This window comes from Telmatherina bonti, assembly GCF_933228915.1.
Source record: "Telmatherina bonti genome assembly, chromosome: 7".
Lineage (NCBI taxonomy): Eukaryota > Metazoa > Chordata > Actinopteri > Atheriniformes > Telmatherinidae > Telmatherina > Telmatherina bonti.
The window spans coordinates 12,522,867-12,538,482 of NC_136625.1; the positions used below are offsets into that span (position 1 = coordinate 12,522,867).

At 39.0% G+C, this 15,616-nt stretch overlaps 1 protein-coding gene across 1 annotated transcript; it reads right to left on the reverse strand.

Moving 5' to 3' along the window:
- Window positions 1-246: 246 nt before the first annotated feature.
- LOC306758732 (ATP-sensitive inward rectifier potassium channel 10-like) lies at window positions 247-12,801 on the reverse strand (the record flags this gene model as incomplete). Its single annotated transcript, XM_079244110.1, is given in 8 exon segments — window positions 247-638; window positions 2,895-3,072; window positions 3,458-3,589; window positions 4,727-4,938; window positions 7,294-7,601; window positions 12,516-12,559; window positions 12,561-12,653; window positions 12,655-12,801. Coding segments are annotated over 8 exon segments (1,506 nt in total).
- Between the last annotated feature and the right edge of the window lie 2,815 nt (window positions 12,802-15,616).

A 15,616-nucleotide genomic window follows, 5' to 3' on the forward strand; every position in this document is an offset into this window, starting at 1 on the left:
ATGTAAATACAGTAGTCGCTTTTTGTTATGACCAAAAGAAAACAAGTCGAACCAGCGTAAAGCATGTATTATTCCCATAAAAGCGTACAGTATGTTGTTTTCTGCTTTTCCTTTCCTTAAATCTTTGTGAGAAAAGTTCACAAACAGAAAGTCTTCCAGTCTGTTTGGAGGTTTCATTGATTTGCTACGGACTCAGAACTTGGCAATCTTTTGTGTTGCTTTCTGGTTTTGAACCAGTTCACCTGTTCAGACATTGCTGATGCGAACACTGAGAGGTGCGTCCCTGACCCGGCCGTCGCCCCGTTGCTCCCTGTAGCTCTGCTCCAGACGAATCTTCTCCGGGTCCAACACTTCAGCCACAGGCCCGCCTCCGTTGCTCTGGTACCTGTGCTCGGGGCTGGATGGTTTGAAGATGGGGGTGGTCTTGGTCTTGGCCACTTTGTCGAAGAAGGCGAAGTCTGCGACGTATTTGCCGGATGAGGAGAGGGAGACTACAGGGGGAAACTCGTAGCCCCACAGGATCTCGTCTGGCAGGTAGGAGGTGCGAACCTGGCAGGTGGCCGAGGTTGGCTCCACTGTAGCACTCATGATCACCAGCAGCTCAAAGTCAGCCAGTTCTGGGTCTGTCCAGCCACCACCTAGAGAAGGTAAATCATACGGAGAGTGACTTTTAAAATTATAAGGCAGATTAAAGGAAATTCAAAGAAAGGAACAGTTTACGTCACACTACAATGATTTTCAGACTTATACGACTCCTGAAAGATGCTGTTCAAGTTTAATAGGTACCTTTTTTTTTTTTTAAATGATGCAAACTGGAACCCCGATGGATGACAAACAAACACAAAATGTGCAAATAGTAAGCAAAGAACAGAAAGTAAAATTATCTATAAGCTGTTTTTGCTGCATTCTGTAATAAAGCATTTCTAAACTTTTTCTCTAAATTCAACCAAAATAACAAAGTAAGACAAGAGTTTATCTACATGCAAAAGTACAACCCACTCAGGAAGTGATCAGACCATTTTGTGTGTGTGTTTTTCACCACAGTTCACAGATTGTAGAAAAGAAAAAAAAGAGGAAGTGTGTTTCTTCTGTTTCAGAAGGGACACATCTACGCACTCAAAAATTCAAAAACTTTTACAAAAATGTGCATAAACTGAATAAATAAAAACAAACATGCATATACAGAACATGCAACATAAACAATTTCTCATCAAACTCAATAGTTACATAGCAGTCAAAGCATACATTTCCTTAATTGTACAAATTGAGATAAAGGTAAATTATCAATAAGGAAACAAGTCCTTATGAAGGTAGCAAAGATGTTGTTGTGGCATCAGTGGCAGTTTGTCACCCAGGAAAAAACAACACTGAAGACCTTTTCTGTGAAAATCCTTTTGAAATTACAAGAACTCCTCCAATCAAAACAACTGACAGGCCTTTTGTCCGTGAGAACGTTACACATTGGAGCAAAACTCGAGTGTTATTTTTAAGATTCTTCTTTTATCTTGGTAATTTGAATTAAAACATGAGATAAATTCTCTTAGGGAGTTTAGCTGGTTAATTTCCCATAAAAATGACCATTTCAAGTATTTGTATGATATAAAACAGCAGGCCAGAAATATACCAACAAAAGAAGTAATATATTATAGGACCGTATTAGTATAATGGGTTGAACTTGTTCTTTTCAAGAGAGGATGAAGATGCACGAAAATAACGTCACCATAATCTAATACACAGATGAAGAAACCACCCTTTTAAGGATGTCCAACGTGGGGTGGATGTACCAAACAATAACAACACATCATCCTCTAAGATTAAATATAACGTGAAAAATATCATGGCAACAGCAAAATTATGTTGTTTTTACTGTTTTTCACTCAGTCATCGCCATTTAAACACATCACATGCAGCTGCCTTCACAAGCACTAAAGGTTGAATATTTCTTAAATATAATAAGTTGGTTTTGATGCACGCACAAACTGATAAATTTTCAAATGATAATTCCCCAAATGGTTCTGAGAAACCATTCACCTTCTTCATCAGTTTGTGTTCCAGGCACAGACCATCCAAAAACATATCATTTTTCTGTTGGATGTACAGACGAGCCTCGTGATGGACTGGCGACCTGTCCAGGGTGTACCCTGCCTCCCGCCCAATGATTGCTGGGATAGGCTCCAGCTTCCCCGCGACCCTTAACTGGATGAAGCAGTTGTGAAAATAGATGGATGGTGCAGAGGAACACTTTGGGTTTTTTTGAGTAAATACAACTTGAATTGGAGAAATGATAACAGGTTTTCTTGTGTACTGGTCCTCTTCCAGGTAGCTGTAGCTCAGGAGGAAGAGCATTCTTCTACCAACCTTAAGATCGACTCCAAGCTTCCCCCTGACTGCATGCCTATGTGTCCTCATGCAAGATACAGAACCCCACAGTGCCCCATAATGTGACTGTCAGGAAATAAAGTGCTCTAAGTGGTCAATACAGCTGATTGTCATATAAGCAGTTGTCTTACCATTTTGCAGCAACGTTCAAAGAAAACGATCAGTTGTCCGACCAAACATGATATCATAAAGGCTTTTGGGCACCAGTAATCTTTTTGGATAGAAGTGGCTTGACAGAGGTCACAAAAGATGTTTGTTTACATGCAGCAGAGAGCCACAAGTAAGGACCCGAACCGAATGAAGAGGTCCAGCCTCTGCACAGGCTGGTTCCCAGACTGTCAGTTCTAATATAAAAAGTTAAATAAATAGTGTTCCAGATGCTGTTTGACCATCTCACAAGCATTTTGTCTGAAGCCAGTGTAAGATTGCAAATTCTTCACATGCATTAAAAAAGATCCATCTTCAATTACCAAGTGACAAAGCCAACATATTTCCGCTTGGTCAACCAAACTTACCTTTGTCTGCCCAGCCTCGCAGAGGGCTGTTGTCATCGATGACATGGTAGAAGGTGAGGGGCAGGATGAGGAAGGGGCTGTCGCTGGAGGTATCCACTTGAAAAGGTACATTTCTCTGATCCAGACGTACCGTCTCCCCTTCTTTTGTCAGAGATGTCTGTAGAAGTTTTCCAGTCACCTAAGAGGAGCAACATGCACAAGGTATTTTAGATTAATGGGTTAACTGCTTCACTAAATGACCCAACCTGGTCCCAGGACACCTGAGCCTCCATCACCAAAGGAGACATCAGGAAAATGTTAGACACCTACAAGAAATACCCCAGTTTTTAAGCTTTTATTTGTCAACAAACACGTAGTGAGTCAGGAGGGAAACAAACATGAAAAATATTTGTTGTTTCTTTCCTTGTTTCAGTATGTTAACCGCTAATATATGTATGTAACGTATGTTTTCCCTCTGCATGGATTTACCCCCCACATAGATCAAATTTCATTATAAAGCAATTATGATGTATTAAAACTTGAAGTTTAAAAGTTTCAGTATCTGCATCTTCATATGCACTCACCTGACAGCCAAGCAGAAGACTCTTGCGCATGTTGGCCACCCTGATCATCAGGCATGGTCGGCCCTCATGGGTTGACACCACAGCATGTTGGCTAAACTTCACGGTCTCGCCTCTCTTCTTTGGCCGTGCGAGCTGATCAGCAAAAACAAAACCAGTTCTGGTTTGTGGATGGTATATCCTCAAAATGGGTAACAAATAAAACCAAGCAGAAAAACTGGGGAATGTACTATAAGGAATTGATGCTTTGTCTCATATACACTCGCCAGTCGCTTTATTAGGTATGCCAAGTCAGACCCGTTTTGCTTTCAGAGCAGTGTTAATTCTTCAAAGCATAGATTCACCAAGGTGTTGGAAACATTCTCCAGAGATTTTTCTCCATATTGACATGAAGCATCACAGAGTTGCTGCACATCATGTTTAGAATCTTCCGTTCTGCCATATCCTAAAGGTGCTCTACTAGATTGAGATCTGGTGACTGCGGAGACCTTTGGAGTACAGTGAAACTAGTTGGAGGAGGATCTGAGCTTTGTGACGCAGTGCATTATCCTGCTAGAAGTAGCCAATTGAAGATGGCACACTGTGGTCATAAAGGGGGTGGACATGGCTGTGGTGTTACAAAACTGAGCAGCAGCCAGAGAAGTAGAAATAAAATAGGCTGAATCGATGCTTTAATGCTGTTTCTATCAAAAATCTGACCATACCATCTGAATGTAACAGCTGAAATGGAGACTCGTCACACCAGGCAACATTTTGCCAGTCTTCTATGTCATTTTTGAGAGTGTGAATCTCGACTGGATTTCCTGTTTTATAGCTGATGGGCATGGCATCCAGTGTGACATTCTGCTGCTGTTCAGCTGCTCAAAGGTTGTGTTCTGTGTTCTGAGATGATATTCTGCAAGCCTTGGTTGGAAGCAATGGTTAACTGAGTTCCTGTTTTCTTTCTGTCATCTCTTACTAGTCTGCTCATTTGCCTCTGACTTGTCAAATCAACAAGACACTTTGGTCCAGACAACTGATGCAGACCTGTTTCATAAACCCTAGAGATCCCTGTAGTTTCTGGAATACTTAAACCAACAACAATGCAAAGTTCAAAGTCATTTAATTCCATTTTTTCTCAATCTGATGCTCAGTTTGCATCTCAGCAAGTCGTCTTCAACATGTCTACATGACAAAATGTCCTGAGTCACTGGTGAGTATCTGAGTTACTGTCCATACAACAGACATTTTCCTCATTTTTAACTTTACAGCTGGATCTTTGTGTTTGGCTACCTTGGCCAGAAAGGTACCAGTGATGAAGATTTCCATGAGCATGGTGATGACCAGCTGGACGATGAGGAGGATTATGGCAGCTGGGCATTCTTCAGTGATGCAGCGGAAACCATAACCAATGGTGGTCTGAGTCTCCAAGGAGAAGAGGAAAGCTCCTGTCAGGCTTTGCATCTGCATCACGCAGGGCGTGTGGTTCGATGGCGGGTCGAACTCTGGAGGAACATGTTAGAAAAGACAAGAAGTCACCAGTTTTTCTAAAATGTCAAACAGATGACAAATCTGTGCTGTTTTTTCCCTTTATTTCTACTTTTATCATGAGGACATTTTTGTAAGCAAACACTGGAAACTTGAGTCAGAAAGGAAGTGTGGAGGCTGCAAGGTGGGAGAGGAGACTGGTGGTTTACTGAAAATGGTAAATATGCTTGTTAAGGTTTTATCCAGTTTTGGTCATGCTCCATACACCATATATTACTGAAGAACTCCAGAGCTGCAAAGCCAAGTTGCCCAGCCCATCATGTGGTTGGATTTACTTAAATTAACATGATTACTAAGCATCTAACCTGCTAACAATAACTTTAAGCTTCATGTGCATTTGACACTTCTCCCACTGCTCAGCATGACAACACCCTCCTTACTGCTTGCTGCCATAAATTCACTTCTGTTTTTTTCTAAAGTCATCCCACCCTTCTTCCATGTCCAGCACTTCAGACCTCTTCTGTTTGATGATAAAGCTGAAAAATGTTTCACACATCTAAAGTCCTAAATAACTTTTCACACACCTATTTGGAAAATGTTGGCATGCTGTGCAAGTGGTTTGATCCGGTTTAGAAGACAGTGATCAATTCTCACATCACTAAACTCTAAAGATAATTTAATTAAAACAATGATTACTGTTAAAAAAAAAAAAAAAAAAATATGAAAGGAAGTGCTGCATTTTACATGTAGCTGTTGGTATTTTGCATAAATAGTTCAACTAAACAGATCCAAGAGTTGGATCAGTGGCGTGTTCTTTTGAATCAGATGTGTTGAAACTTGCAGTCTGATTTAGGCCAGCAGGGACAATTTTGTTGGTCATTGTATAAAACATTACACATGTTGCATATTACATGTAGCCATAACATTACACATGTTGCATATTACAATCAGAAAGGTGATTCAAAGCTTTAAAATATGTTTAAATAAGGCAATGCATGTCAGTGACAGAATCCAGTCAAAACAATCAAGAAGGTCAGTTGTCTCCCGCTTAATGATGTCCTCTAAAGCAGTGGTTTGTAGCTGGTCTGATTTCAAGACCCACCATCCCCCAAAATGACAAGCTGTGACCTAAAACAACGTTAATTTTAACTTTTCAGATTTATTTCATCTTTAGACATTTGACTAGACAGAATTAACAGTGTTTACTTGCACAAACATGGAGTAGAAAAGTGAAACAAATGAGAAATAGTAAAAAAAAAAAAAAAAAAAAAAACTGAAATATATAGCTTAAGCTGAGTACCCTGAATATTTAGCAAACACTGTACTATAACACTATTTTTTTTTAAATATATGAGTAAAAATACTCTTTTTAAGAAAATAAAGTTGGACTGACTTCTTATTTAAATTTATTTACTTTATTTTTATTTTGAAGTTATCTTGTTAACATGTAGTTTCTGTGTTGTCTCTGTGTGGCCCTGCGATGGACTGTCGAGCTGTCCAGGGTGTACCCTGCCTTTCACCCAAAGCCAGCTGGGATAGGCTCCAGCTTCCCCGCGACCCTGAATTGGATCAAGCGGTTTAGAAAATGAATGAATGAATGTTGTTAACACTTCAACCTGAAATGTAACACTGATATGATAGACCCAGGTCTGGGGGAATAAACGGCGGTTCTTATAGCTTCAAACAACATTTTACCCAGTTATAGACTTGCGACCCACTAAAAATGGGTTTATCGAGTTGAAATGAAAATTTTCGCCTTTAATGTCAGCTGTGGCTCAGCTTTGTTTGGAGTTATTTGTCAGAGTTGACACATTAATTCCAGGACAAAAGGAAAGTTTTAAGGGGATGTGTTTTAAGGTTACTATTCATCCAAAACTGCCTATTTTGCCATTCAAACCTTGATTCTGAATATTGTTTCATTTTAAATGTCAAATAGTTTGACTCATATGACATTACCTATATATGTGAGAAGTTTTGATAAAAAAAACAAAAAAGATCCCCTGAAAAAAAAGTTCTGGTGATTTGGGATAAATCCTGATGCCAGCTTTCATTAAAACTAAAATGGATTCTTAAAGAAAGACATATGAAGCATTTAGACCAGAGACCACCATGTCCGCATCGCTTGCACCAGTATCCGTCTGGTTTTCAACGTTGTTCTGCTGCAACACACCTGACTCAAATAATGTGCTGTTTGGAGGCTTCTGCAGAACTGAACAACAAACAAGGTGTGTTGCAGCAGGGAAACATGAAAAACCTGCAGGTCACTGGCTCAAAAGGCCTGGAGAATGAAAATGTGAATCATGTTTTGCTGCAACTCATCATCATTTCCAACTTTTTTTTGTCATTTTAGCATCTCCCTGCCCTCTTCTTACCCAGCAGGTCTCCATGCACCAGAGCCACCAAGTACCACAGCACCCCAAACAGAAACCAGGTCCCTGCAAATGTGGCAGTGAACAAGAAGAACTTGTAGCGCCACTGCATTTCCAGAAATGTTGTCCACAGGTCACGCATGTAGAGAGCACTCCTTCCACTAACGTGCTCGATGCGTACATTGCTGCGGCCGTCTTTGGAAAGGACACGCCTCCTTTTCCTTCCAGCTCCACCAGATGTGCCACCTCCCAGTAAGGGTTTTAAAACATCTGTCTGCGTCTGGGAGTGGCAGACTTTATGAGGGGAGGAGCTACGAGAGGAGGGAGGCGTAGCAGATGTCATCTGGGGAATAAAAGCAAAACATTTTAAATTAATCATTCTCATATTCTTTGGAAGGCTTAAACATGTCTTAAATGTCAGCATAACAAAGCACATAATATGACAGAAAAGTAGATGCATGCTGTCTGATAAGAATGTTGACTTCCTGTGAAATGGAAGAGAAAAGCCAGACTTTCCGCAATGACTTGTTGAGTTTTGGTAACTTCCCTGCAAGCACCTGCTTTCTGGGGGGAAAATGTCAAACCAAAACCGAGACATTTCAGTAAACTTCAAAATATGTTCTAAAATTAAATAAGAAAAATGACGTATTACAGCTCAAACAAGCCAAGAACCCTGGGATTTTATTCAGTAGTTCCTCATTATTAGATGTAATTCCCAGTTAAAAGTTTGGAGGAAGACATGGAGTTTCCCCGACCCTCCTAAAACACTAAGCATTGTGGTTTGAACATATTCTTATAATGTTTTGTCACAGTGAATTAAAAATGCCATGGAATTTTTTAAATTGGCATTGCGAAATATCTCACTGTGTTTCTAAGAAGTTTTACAGGAAATAATTTATAATACTGATCATCAGCCCAGAAACAAGAAGAAAAAAAAAAGATTCAACAAAACAGCTGATTGTTTTTGGAAATTCACACAATATTCAGGGTTAACTTGTCTACTTAAACAAGTTTTCTTAAGGGAAACTGTTGGGTTTTTTTCATCACCATTTCATCATCTCAGTGTTTCCCCACTCTGTTAACCTTAAAACACTAACATAGCATGAGTTGCTAAATCAAACCACCCAACCATAGTGTTCTGGGTTAAAGAGGCAAATACATAAGAATATGTTTTGTACAATTTGTAGAACAATGTGTTCGAGTTTGATTTTGCCAGAGAGGAAAATTAGTCATTCAGAAAGTCTAAGTTACTACAAAGATGTGATGCATAAAATGAGATGAAAAGGGGCTGGCTTAACAAAATACGTTAGAAAATTATCAAGCTAATGTTTTAGCATGAATTCTATATTGTACTGTAACATCTCGATGGTATGAATAACAACAAGAAAACTGTCATTTTCACTGAACTTCAGTTTCTGCCGGCATGTTACCATTGAATTCTATGGGTTTATAAAAATAAGCTATTTTCTCTACAAGTATATGTGACCTAGAAACCAGTTGAATGCAACAAATGAATTGAATTTAAAAAAATTGAGCATGCTTTGTTAATAGGATGCTAATGTACAAACAGAAACGCTTCTTACAGCATGTGTGAAACCAGATGTGTTTCTGGGGTGAATCAAGATTTACACGGACATGCAGATGCTTGATACGTCATTCACAGTCTTTTTTAACTCATAACCTGAACTTTTAGGTTACGGATGATGAAAATAAAATTTGGCTGAGTTAAATGACGTCTGCTAAACTGTCTTAACGCCACGGATATGACGTGATAGATAGATAGATATGCATATTACTCAGTCTCCCTTCCCAACACCTACACGTTATGCACCACTGGAAAGCTAAGATTCTTGAAGTGTGAATGATTTTTACCATCTTGGGCTACAATCACAACAGTAGATTCAACAAACACTTATTTCAGGCCATTTGCAAATGGAATTCATGTTTAAGGCCATACTGTACTCCAGTAGCAGATGATACTACAGTGAAAATACCCCCCTTAGATTGACAGGGTTCAGTAGAAGTAGTCCGGTAAAATAGTTGGACAACAAGATTTTTTTTTCTTTTAAAAAAATGTTTTAGGCTAAAAAGGGATTTTTAGGGGGTTAATTATACAAGTTAAGAAATTAAATTCAACCAACTTTAGCCAACTTAAATAATCAATACAACTATAGAGTTTGTGTTTCTTTCATGTTTGCGATAGTTTTCCCCTGCAGTGTTGGTTTTTGAGAGTCTGACTTTTCGCCCATAGCTTCATACTGCAACCAGTGTTACATCAGTGAGCTCTTAAAGTGACGGAGACGTCTGTTTATAAGGGAAAGGACAGCTTAATCTGTTAGAAAACCTTGTCAGGAAGTTTAATTTAGCCCAAGTCATCATTATGTCTCCGCAACCTGATAAGCTTGTAAAGCGAGACACATCTCTGAATGGTCTTAATCTGCCAGGAAAGAGATCCCTTGATCTGTTTATATTTCTTAAAATACTTTTCAAGGGCTGTTGGGCTGTTAAACCCATAATGTTACAACTTGCCCTTGTAATGCTGATGCATGAGCATGTTTTGTGGACATATATGCATCATGGCAAAAGTCGTAAACCTATAATTCACAGATTTTTTTATAAAATTCAGCTGAAGTTGCCTTTATGTTGAAGCGTTAGTGTAATTTTTTCTTCGAGCAGAAGCTATTTTGAAGGAACAGAGAGAATGCAGCCGGATGCTGAATGTTGTTCTAAATGCTTAGCGTATCAGCTGAACTCAGCAATGTCCAATCAGTAAGACTAGCCTGACATTAAATTAAAAAAAAAAAAAAAAGAAAAACTCTTTTTGAGTCGTGCAACCTCCTCATTTGTTCCTTCAACATCTAACTTTGCCATTTTGAAAATCATTGTTAATGCAGCTAAATGTTTGGAGGTGTAGGCATGTGCTGTCTTCTCTCAGCTGTTTGCATGCTGTTACACCTCTATCCAGACCCAACAGCATAAAGTACTTTGTAAGAAATGCATACAGCCACAAACTCAGCTAAGGATCTTTTATCACATATTTGGATTTAATGTGACTTAAAATTAATGAAGCACGTCTAAATATAACTACTAAAACAAAAAGAAAATGCTCTAAGCTGTTGCAGTGTCTTCTCTGTTTTTGTGTATTTGCATGACTGCGTACTGTAACACAGACAGTTTTTGTATCTTCCACACTCACTTACGTCCACCAGACCATGCAGGCCAAAGGAGAGGGAAACCCACAGAGGAGGAAGATAAAGAGAAGGAAAGAAAGAAGAGTAGAATTAGGATGACCGTGCAGTGCATTAACGCAACAAAAATCCACACAGGGACTCATTTGTTAGTCGGAGAAGAGAAGGAAACCTGAATGAGTGAATTAAAGTACTAATCTTTGTTTAAAACCCAGACATTTACTGAGATAAGGTTGAAATAAAAAAAAAAAAAAGGTTATGTTAATCCACAGCAGAGGCCTTTAGTGGACAAAGAGTGAACTTCTAAGTGGAAACTGGAGACATTTGACTGGGAGGTAAAAAGCCAGTTCGGCTTTCTACATGCTCTGCTTACTGTCTTTCAGGTCTTTTTGTCACCTGTTTTTCTCTCTCTTTTTTTTTTTTTTTTTTTTTGTTTTAAACACAAGGTTCCTCTACCGGAGTTTCTCACATCCCAGCAGAATACAAAGTACTAACAAGCTTTTGTTCGTGTTATATACATATATGAATGCTGACTATCCTAAACCAGTTTCCACTTGGAGCTTCTTTCTTCTTCGTGAGTTTTAAGAAGTTGGCTACAAGGATTTAACCTTATTCAGCCAATTACTGCATTACACTGAGCCCCTGCAAATTGTAGACAAGAAACAAATCTATTAATAATTAGAAATAACTTTAGGTGGGTGTGTATTTGGCGTGGAACATGGTTGTATTTCAGCAGGAGGTTACTTTGGGTAATGTTCCAGATTAGAAGAAATTGCTCAATAAGCCTTTGATATATGATTTTAATGTTTATTATTATTATTATTATTATTATTAACCATGTAGATTTCAGAACAAATGGTGCATTTTGGAGAGCCCGTCTGAAGATTTGTACTCAAACCTCAAATTTTCATCTGTTTCTTTTTATCAAGGTTGGCTTTTTGCAAAATGTTGATCGTGATTTGATGGATGTTTAAAGCTGCAGGTTTGTCAGTCATAAAGTCATATTCATCTTGATTTTTAATTTGTTTCTTTTTTTCCAACAAGGCTGAAACATTTGTCATTTGAGCTATGCACCACCTTCACATTTAATGATGTTTACACATCTTAACAAATCTCACGAGTGTTACTTTATCTATAACTCCTAAAGTGTATTAAACTATATTATATAAATATATAATCAATCATTTCATGTTCATTTTGCCTAAAAAAATGGGTGCAGAACTTGAAGAATTCAAGTGGTTTTTTTTTTATGCATAATCTTTAAACAGTGAGTAAACCAAACCCTACATGATGTGCAAAAAGAATGAATAAAAATAGTCCCAGTAAAATGCAAATGCTTTACTAAATATCTGTCCAACATAATACCTGCATCCTTCAGAGAATAATATAAATCTGTGAAGTTGTTGGATAAAGAAGTTGGAAAAAAAATGCTGTTTCAGCAGTTTATTTTTATTTTTTGCAATCTTATAACTAATGGCCTTCAAACATTTTCTGAAATGAAATTTTCTCAACCGTTTACAGCAGAAACATCCTTTTGGTGCAGCTGCTAACATTTATGACTATCTCATAGACAAGCCCGACAGTGCTGTTAATCTGCAGTATGTGGACAAAAGATGGGTTTGAGATTCCCATATTTGGACATTCAGGACTTTCCCAAACAATGTAAGGACTGGAGAAAATAACCTGAACAGGTGTGTCCATGTGTTTGATGAAATCAAAATAGATCCTTTGCTATCTGATCTGGGCTTATGTAACCAATCAGATCTAATTACATCACATTTTTGTTATTATGCAAGAGTGAGTTCATTATTACAATGAAGCCATTGAAAACTTCACTCTTTCAACTCTGTATCATCCTCACCTAGATTTTGCTTGTTTCTCTGACACACACACACACACACACACACACACACACACAGTTACACACAAACACTCACACGCAATTACACTCACATGTCCACCAGAGGCAAATATCAGATAACTAATGGACTAAATGGGAGTAAATGAGAGTGAAATGAGGGAAATATGTGGACCGACCTCTCCAGTAGGATGTATTCCTTCTCCATGGCAACGTCACAACTCTACTGTACTGCCCTGCAGCCTCAGTGAGCCAAATCCAAAAGCAGAATCAAAACTTTTCTCTTTCACCAAACAAAGGAGGTGCTGGATGTTTTCCCTGATCTCCCTCCCTCTTCCTCTCTTTTTCTACTCTCGTCTTTCTCTTCCTTCCTCCCTCTCTCCTCTGTGTACACAGGAATGCTTTGTTTGGAGCCGAGATAAAAGAAACAAAAGATGCTATTGACAAAAACGACTCGGTGCCCATCCATGTGTGGGGACGTGTGTGATTATGTGAGAGTGGGATTGCAATTACATACGTTTTTTTTTGTGTGTGTTGAGGGGTGGGGAGGGGGCAAGAGGAGGGTGGGGGGAGGTGGGGAGGGGGGGGGGGGGGGGGGGGGGTTGCATCTGTTACTGCATAAAAGTTTGACTTTTTTATTTCCAAGTTAAAAGTTTAGCGTTTATGTGTCTGTCCGTGTTTTAGATCATGTTGTGAGGACGTAAATCTGTTACAATTCTTATCAGTGAGAAGTCCAGCTCCTGCCTGTCATCAGAAAGTAAAGGTAACCGTCAGGATGAGTTATGTAACGTCCTCAGGAAAGACGGACAAACCTGACCGTGCATGTGTGAAAGAGAGAGAAAGGGAGACCAGTGAAAGGGAAAATGAGGGAATGTGAGAGAGGAAGAGGAAGAGAGAAAGATCTGTGACAAAGGGCCTCATTAGTATTCTGGAGTGACGAGTAATCCTCCTCAACCCCCCCACCCCCCCTCCCTCTCCAGCACACAAAAAGAAACACACACGTTTTCTTTTCACCTCCTCGGTTTGTTTTGCTCCTACCTTCAGCATCTTTCTCTCCCATCACTTCTAATAGTTTGACCTCATTTGCATTGCAACAGTTTTATGGCGCCTAAAGATAATCAGATTTATTAAACTCCACTTTCTTACTTGTGGCTTTCATTTCTCTTTTACTGCCATCTGACTTTCCTTAAACAGCTGTTCTTCCAGATTGCAGGTATAAAATAGTGAGATCTGAATAAAATGAACAGTGCATCGCTGTGCTGATGTAGTGATGAGGATGTTGAGAAGAATGAAGCTGGTAATGTTCAGCAAATGATAAACTGTTAAAACTGATGTCTGACAAAAGATGTCGTCATTAGATTCAGACGGCATAATTAGGCAATAGGAAGGCTTAAATGTTTTTTGTTTGTTTTTTTTATTAAAAGGACAAAGAATGTCTACATTTGCTATTTCAGCTGTTTTAAGAGATATGTGGATTCTCTGCATATAATTTAGTTTTCCTTAAATCCACGAATGTAGTTTGATGTCTGGTGGTCCTGTGCTGCACGAGGAAATGCATCCTCTGAATCTCACCTGAATTGCCCCAATAAAACTAAAAAAAATCCCAAATCCATGAAGCAATAAGTTTACATACATGCAGTCAAGGCTGAGCCATAAACTATAACATTATAAGCTGTTATGTGAAAAATAACCATTATCTCCCATTTATTATTAAATTGACATAAATATTAGGTTACTTTGATGCCACAGGAGCATGGATTTGAATTAAATTCCTTCTTATACAGAAACAGCAATACAGAAACAAACAAAAAATGTCCAAGGAAACATTACATGGGAACTATTTCTCATTTAATGTTTTAAACCAGTCAAATGAATAAACACTACACGTTAGAAGTACATTAATGCACTTAAAACTGCACAATAGCATTTGTCTTTAAAAGTATAAAATTTAACTGGAATTTAAATATATCTCCACAAAATTATGTCAATTAGATCCCCTTTATTTGCAAACACAAAATGCACAATTTTTCATTTATTTCACCAAAAAAGATCAATTTGATTGCTTTATTTCTTTATTTGCATTGCACTCTGTTGAGAAATTAATGTACTTACCTTTTCAGTGTGGATTGCGATCTAATTGACCCGTGCAGAGAAGATTTAGGAGCCTGGAGCCTCAGTCTTTGGTCCACATGTCTTCTTTGTTGTCGTACGCATGCTTGTGGGACACAGTTGGGACTGTAATTCTGCAAGAGTTACTTCAGCTGCCTGCGTCCGACGACACGGTACACCACTGAGGAGAATTATGAGGACAGGCATTGGCTCATCGGGCTCCCGTGTCAGAACCAAAGCCCGATCTCAGTGCCCGCAAATTCTTCCCAAAGTGGCACGACTTGGCTTTATAACAGGCCTCCCTCTCTCAGTTTTCCTCTGTCCCTCCGTGTCCCTCTCTCCTTTGCTCCTGGATTCCTGTTGTACCCTGCTCATGTCTGTGTAATTGCTGCAGTAATTAATACAGTCTCAGTTTGGTTTCAAGACATCACAAAAAAAACATATTTACAGGACCAGTGTGTGTCAAAAGTTTCAACACTGAGAATGTGTAAGGGTGTCTAAACTTTTGTCTGGTGCAATGCACCATCAGTGCCACTTTAAGCCATCCTAAAGGAAGACATGTCAGTGCATAAAGTGTACTGAAAACATCTTATTTTGGGTTTGTTTTTTAATTGCAACCAAAAAATGAAATGCTTCATATGAAAAAGTGTGCATTTAACTTCACACAAACATGTATGGATCCACGTGTTCAGGGCATCACGTGTATCCATGTATTCTCTCCAAATTCACTCAGGCACATGCAGGCATGCCAACACACGTCTCTAACAAACCACCCCCTGCAGAAGGCACACACACACTCACTCATGCACACATAGAAACACACAAAACCTCTTTTTTTTTGGAAGAAACCACAGAGCCCCCTATTCATAGACACAGTAGCCGGCGTTTGCTGTGTCCAAGAGCATCTGTACGGAGCGTCCTGGTAAGCTCAAACACATAAAGAGGGCTGTGCGTGAGGTGAATGCAGCCCCCATTTCTGCCCCAGGAAAGGGTGACAAGACATTATTTAATTAAGTCAATGAGGACTATTGGTCAAATGTGGTGAAGAGCCTGTGATAGTGTTCGGTTCAAGATGCTGAAAAGTACTTTTTTTGTTGTTCTCGTTAAACCATCATGCACCATCACTTTACCGTGTACAATATGGTTTTCCATTCCACAAGGTGCAGCTTGG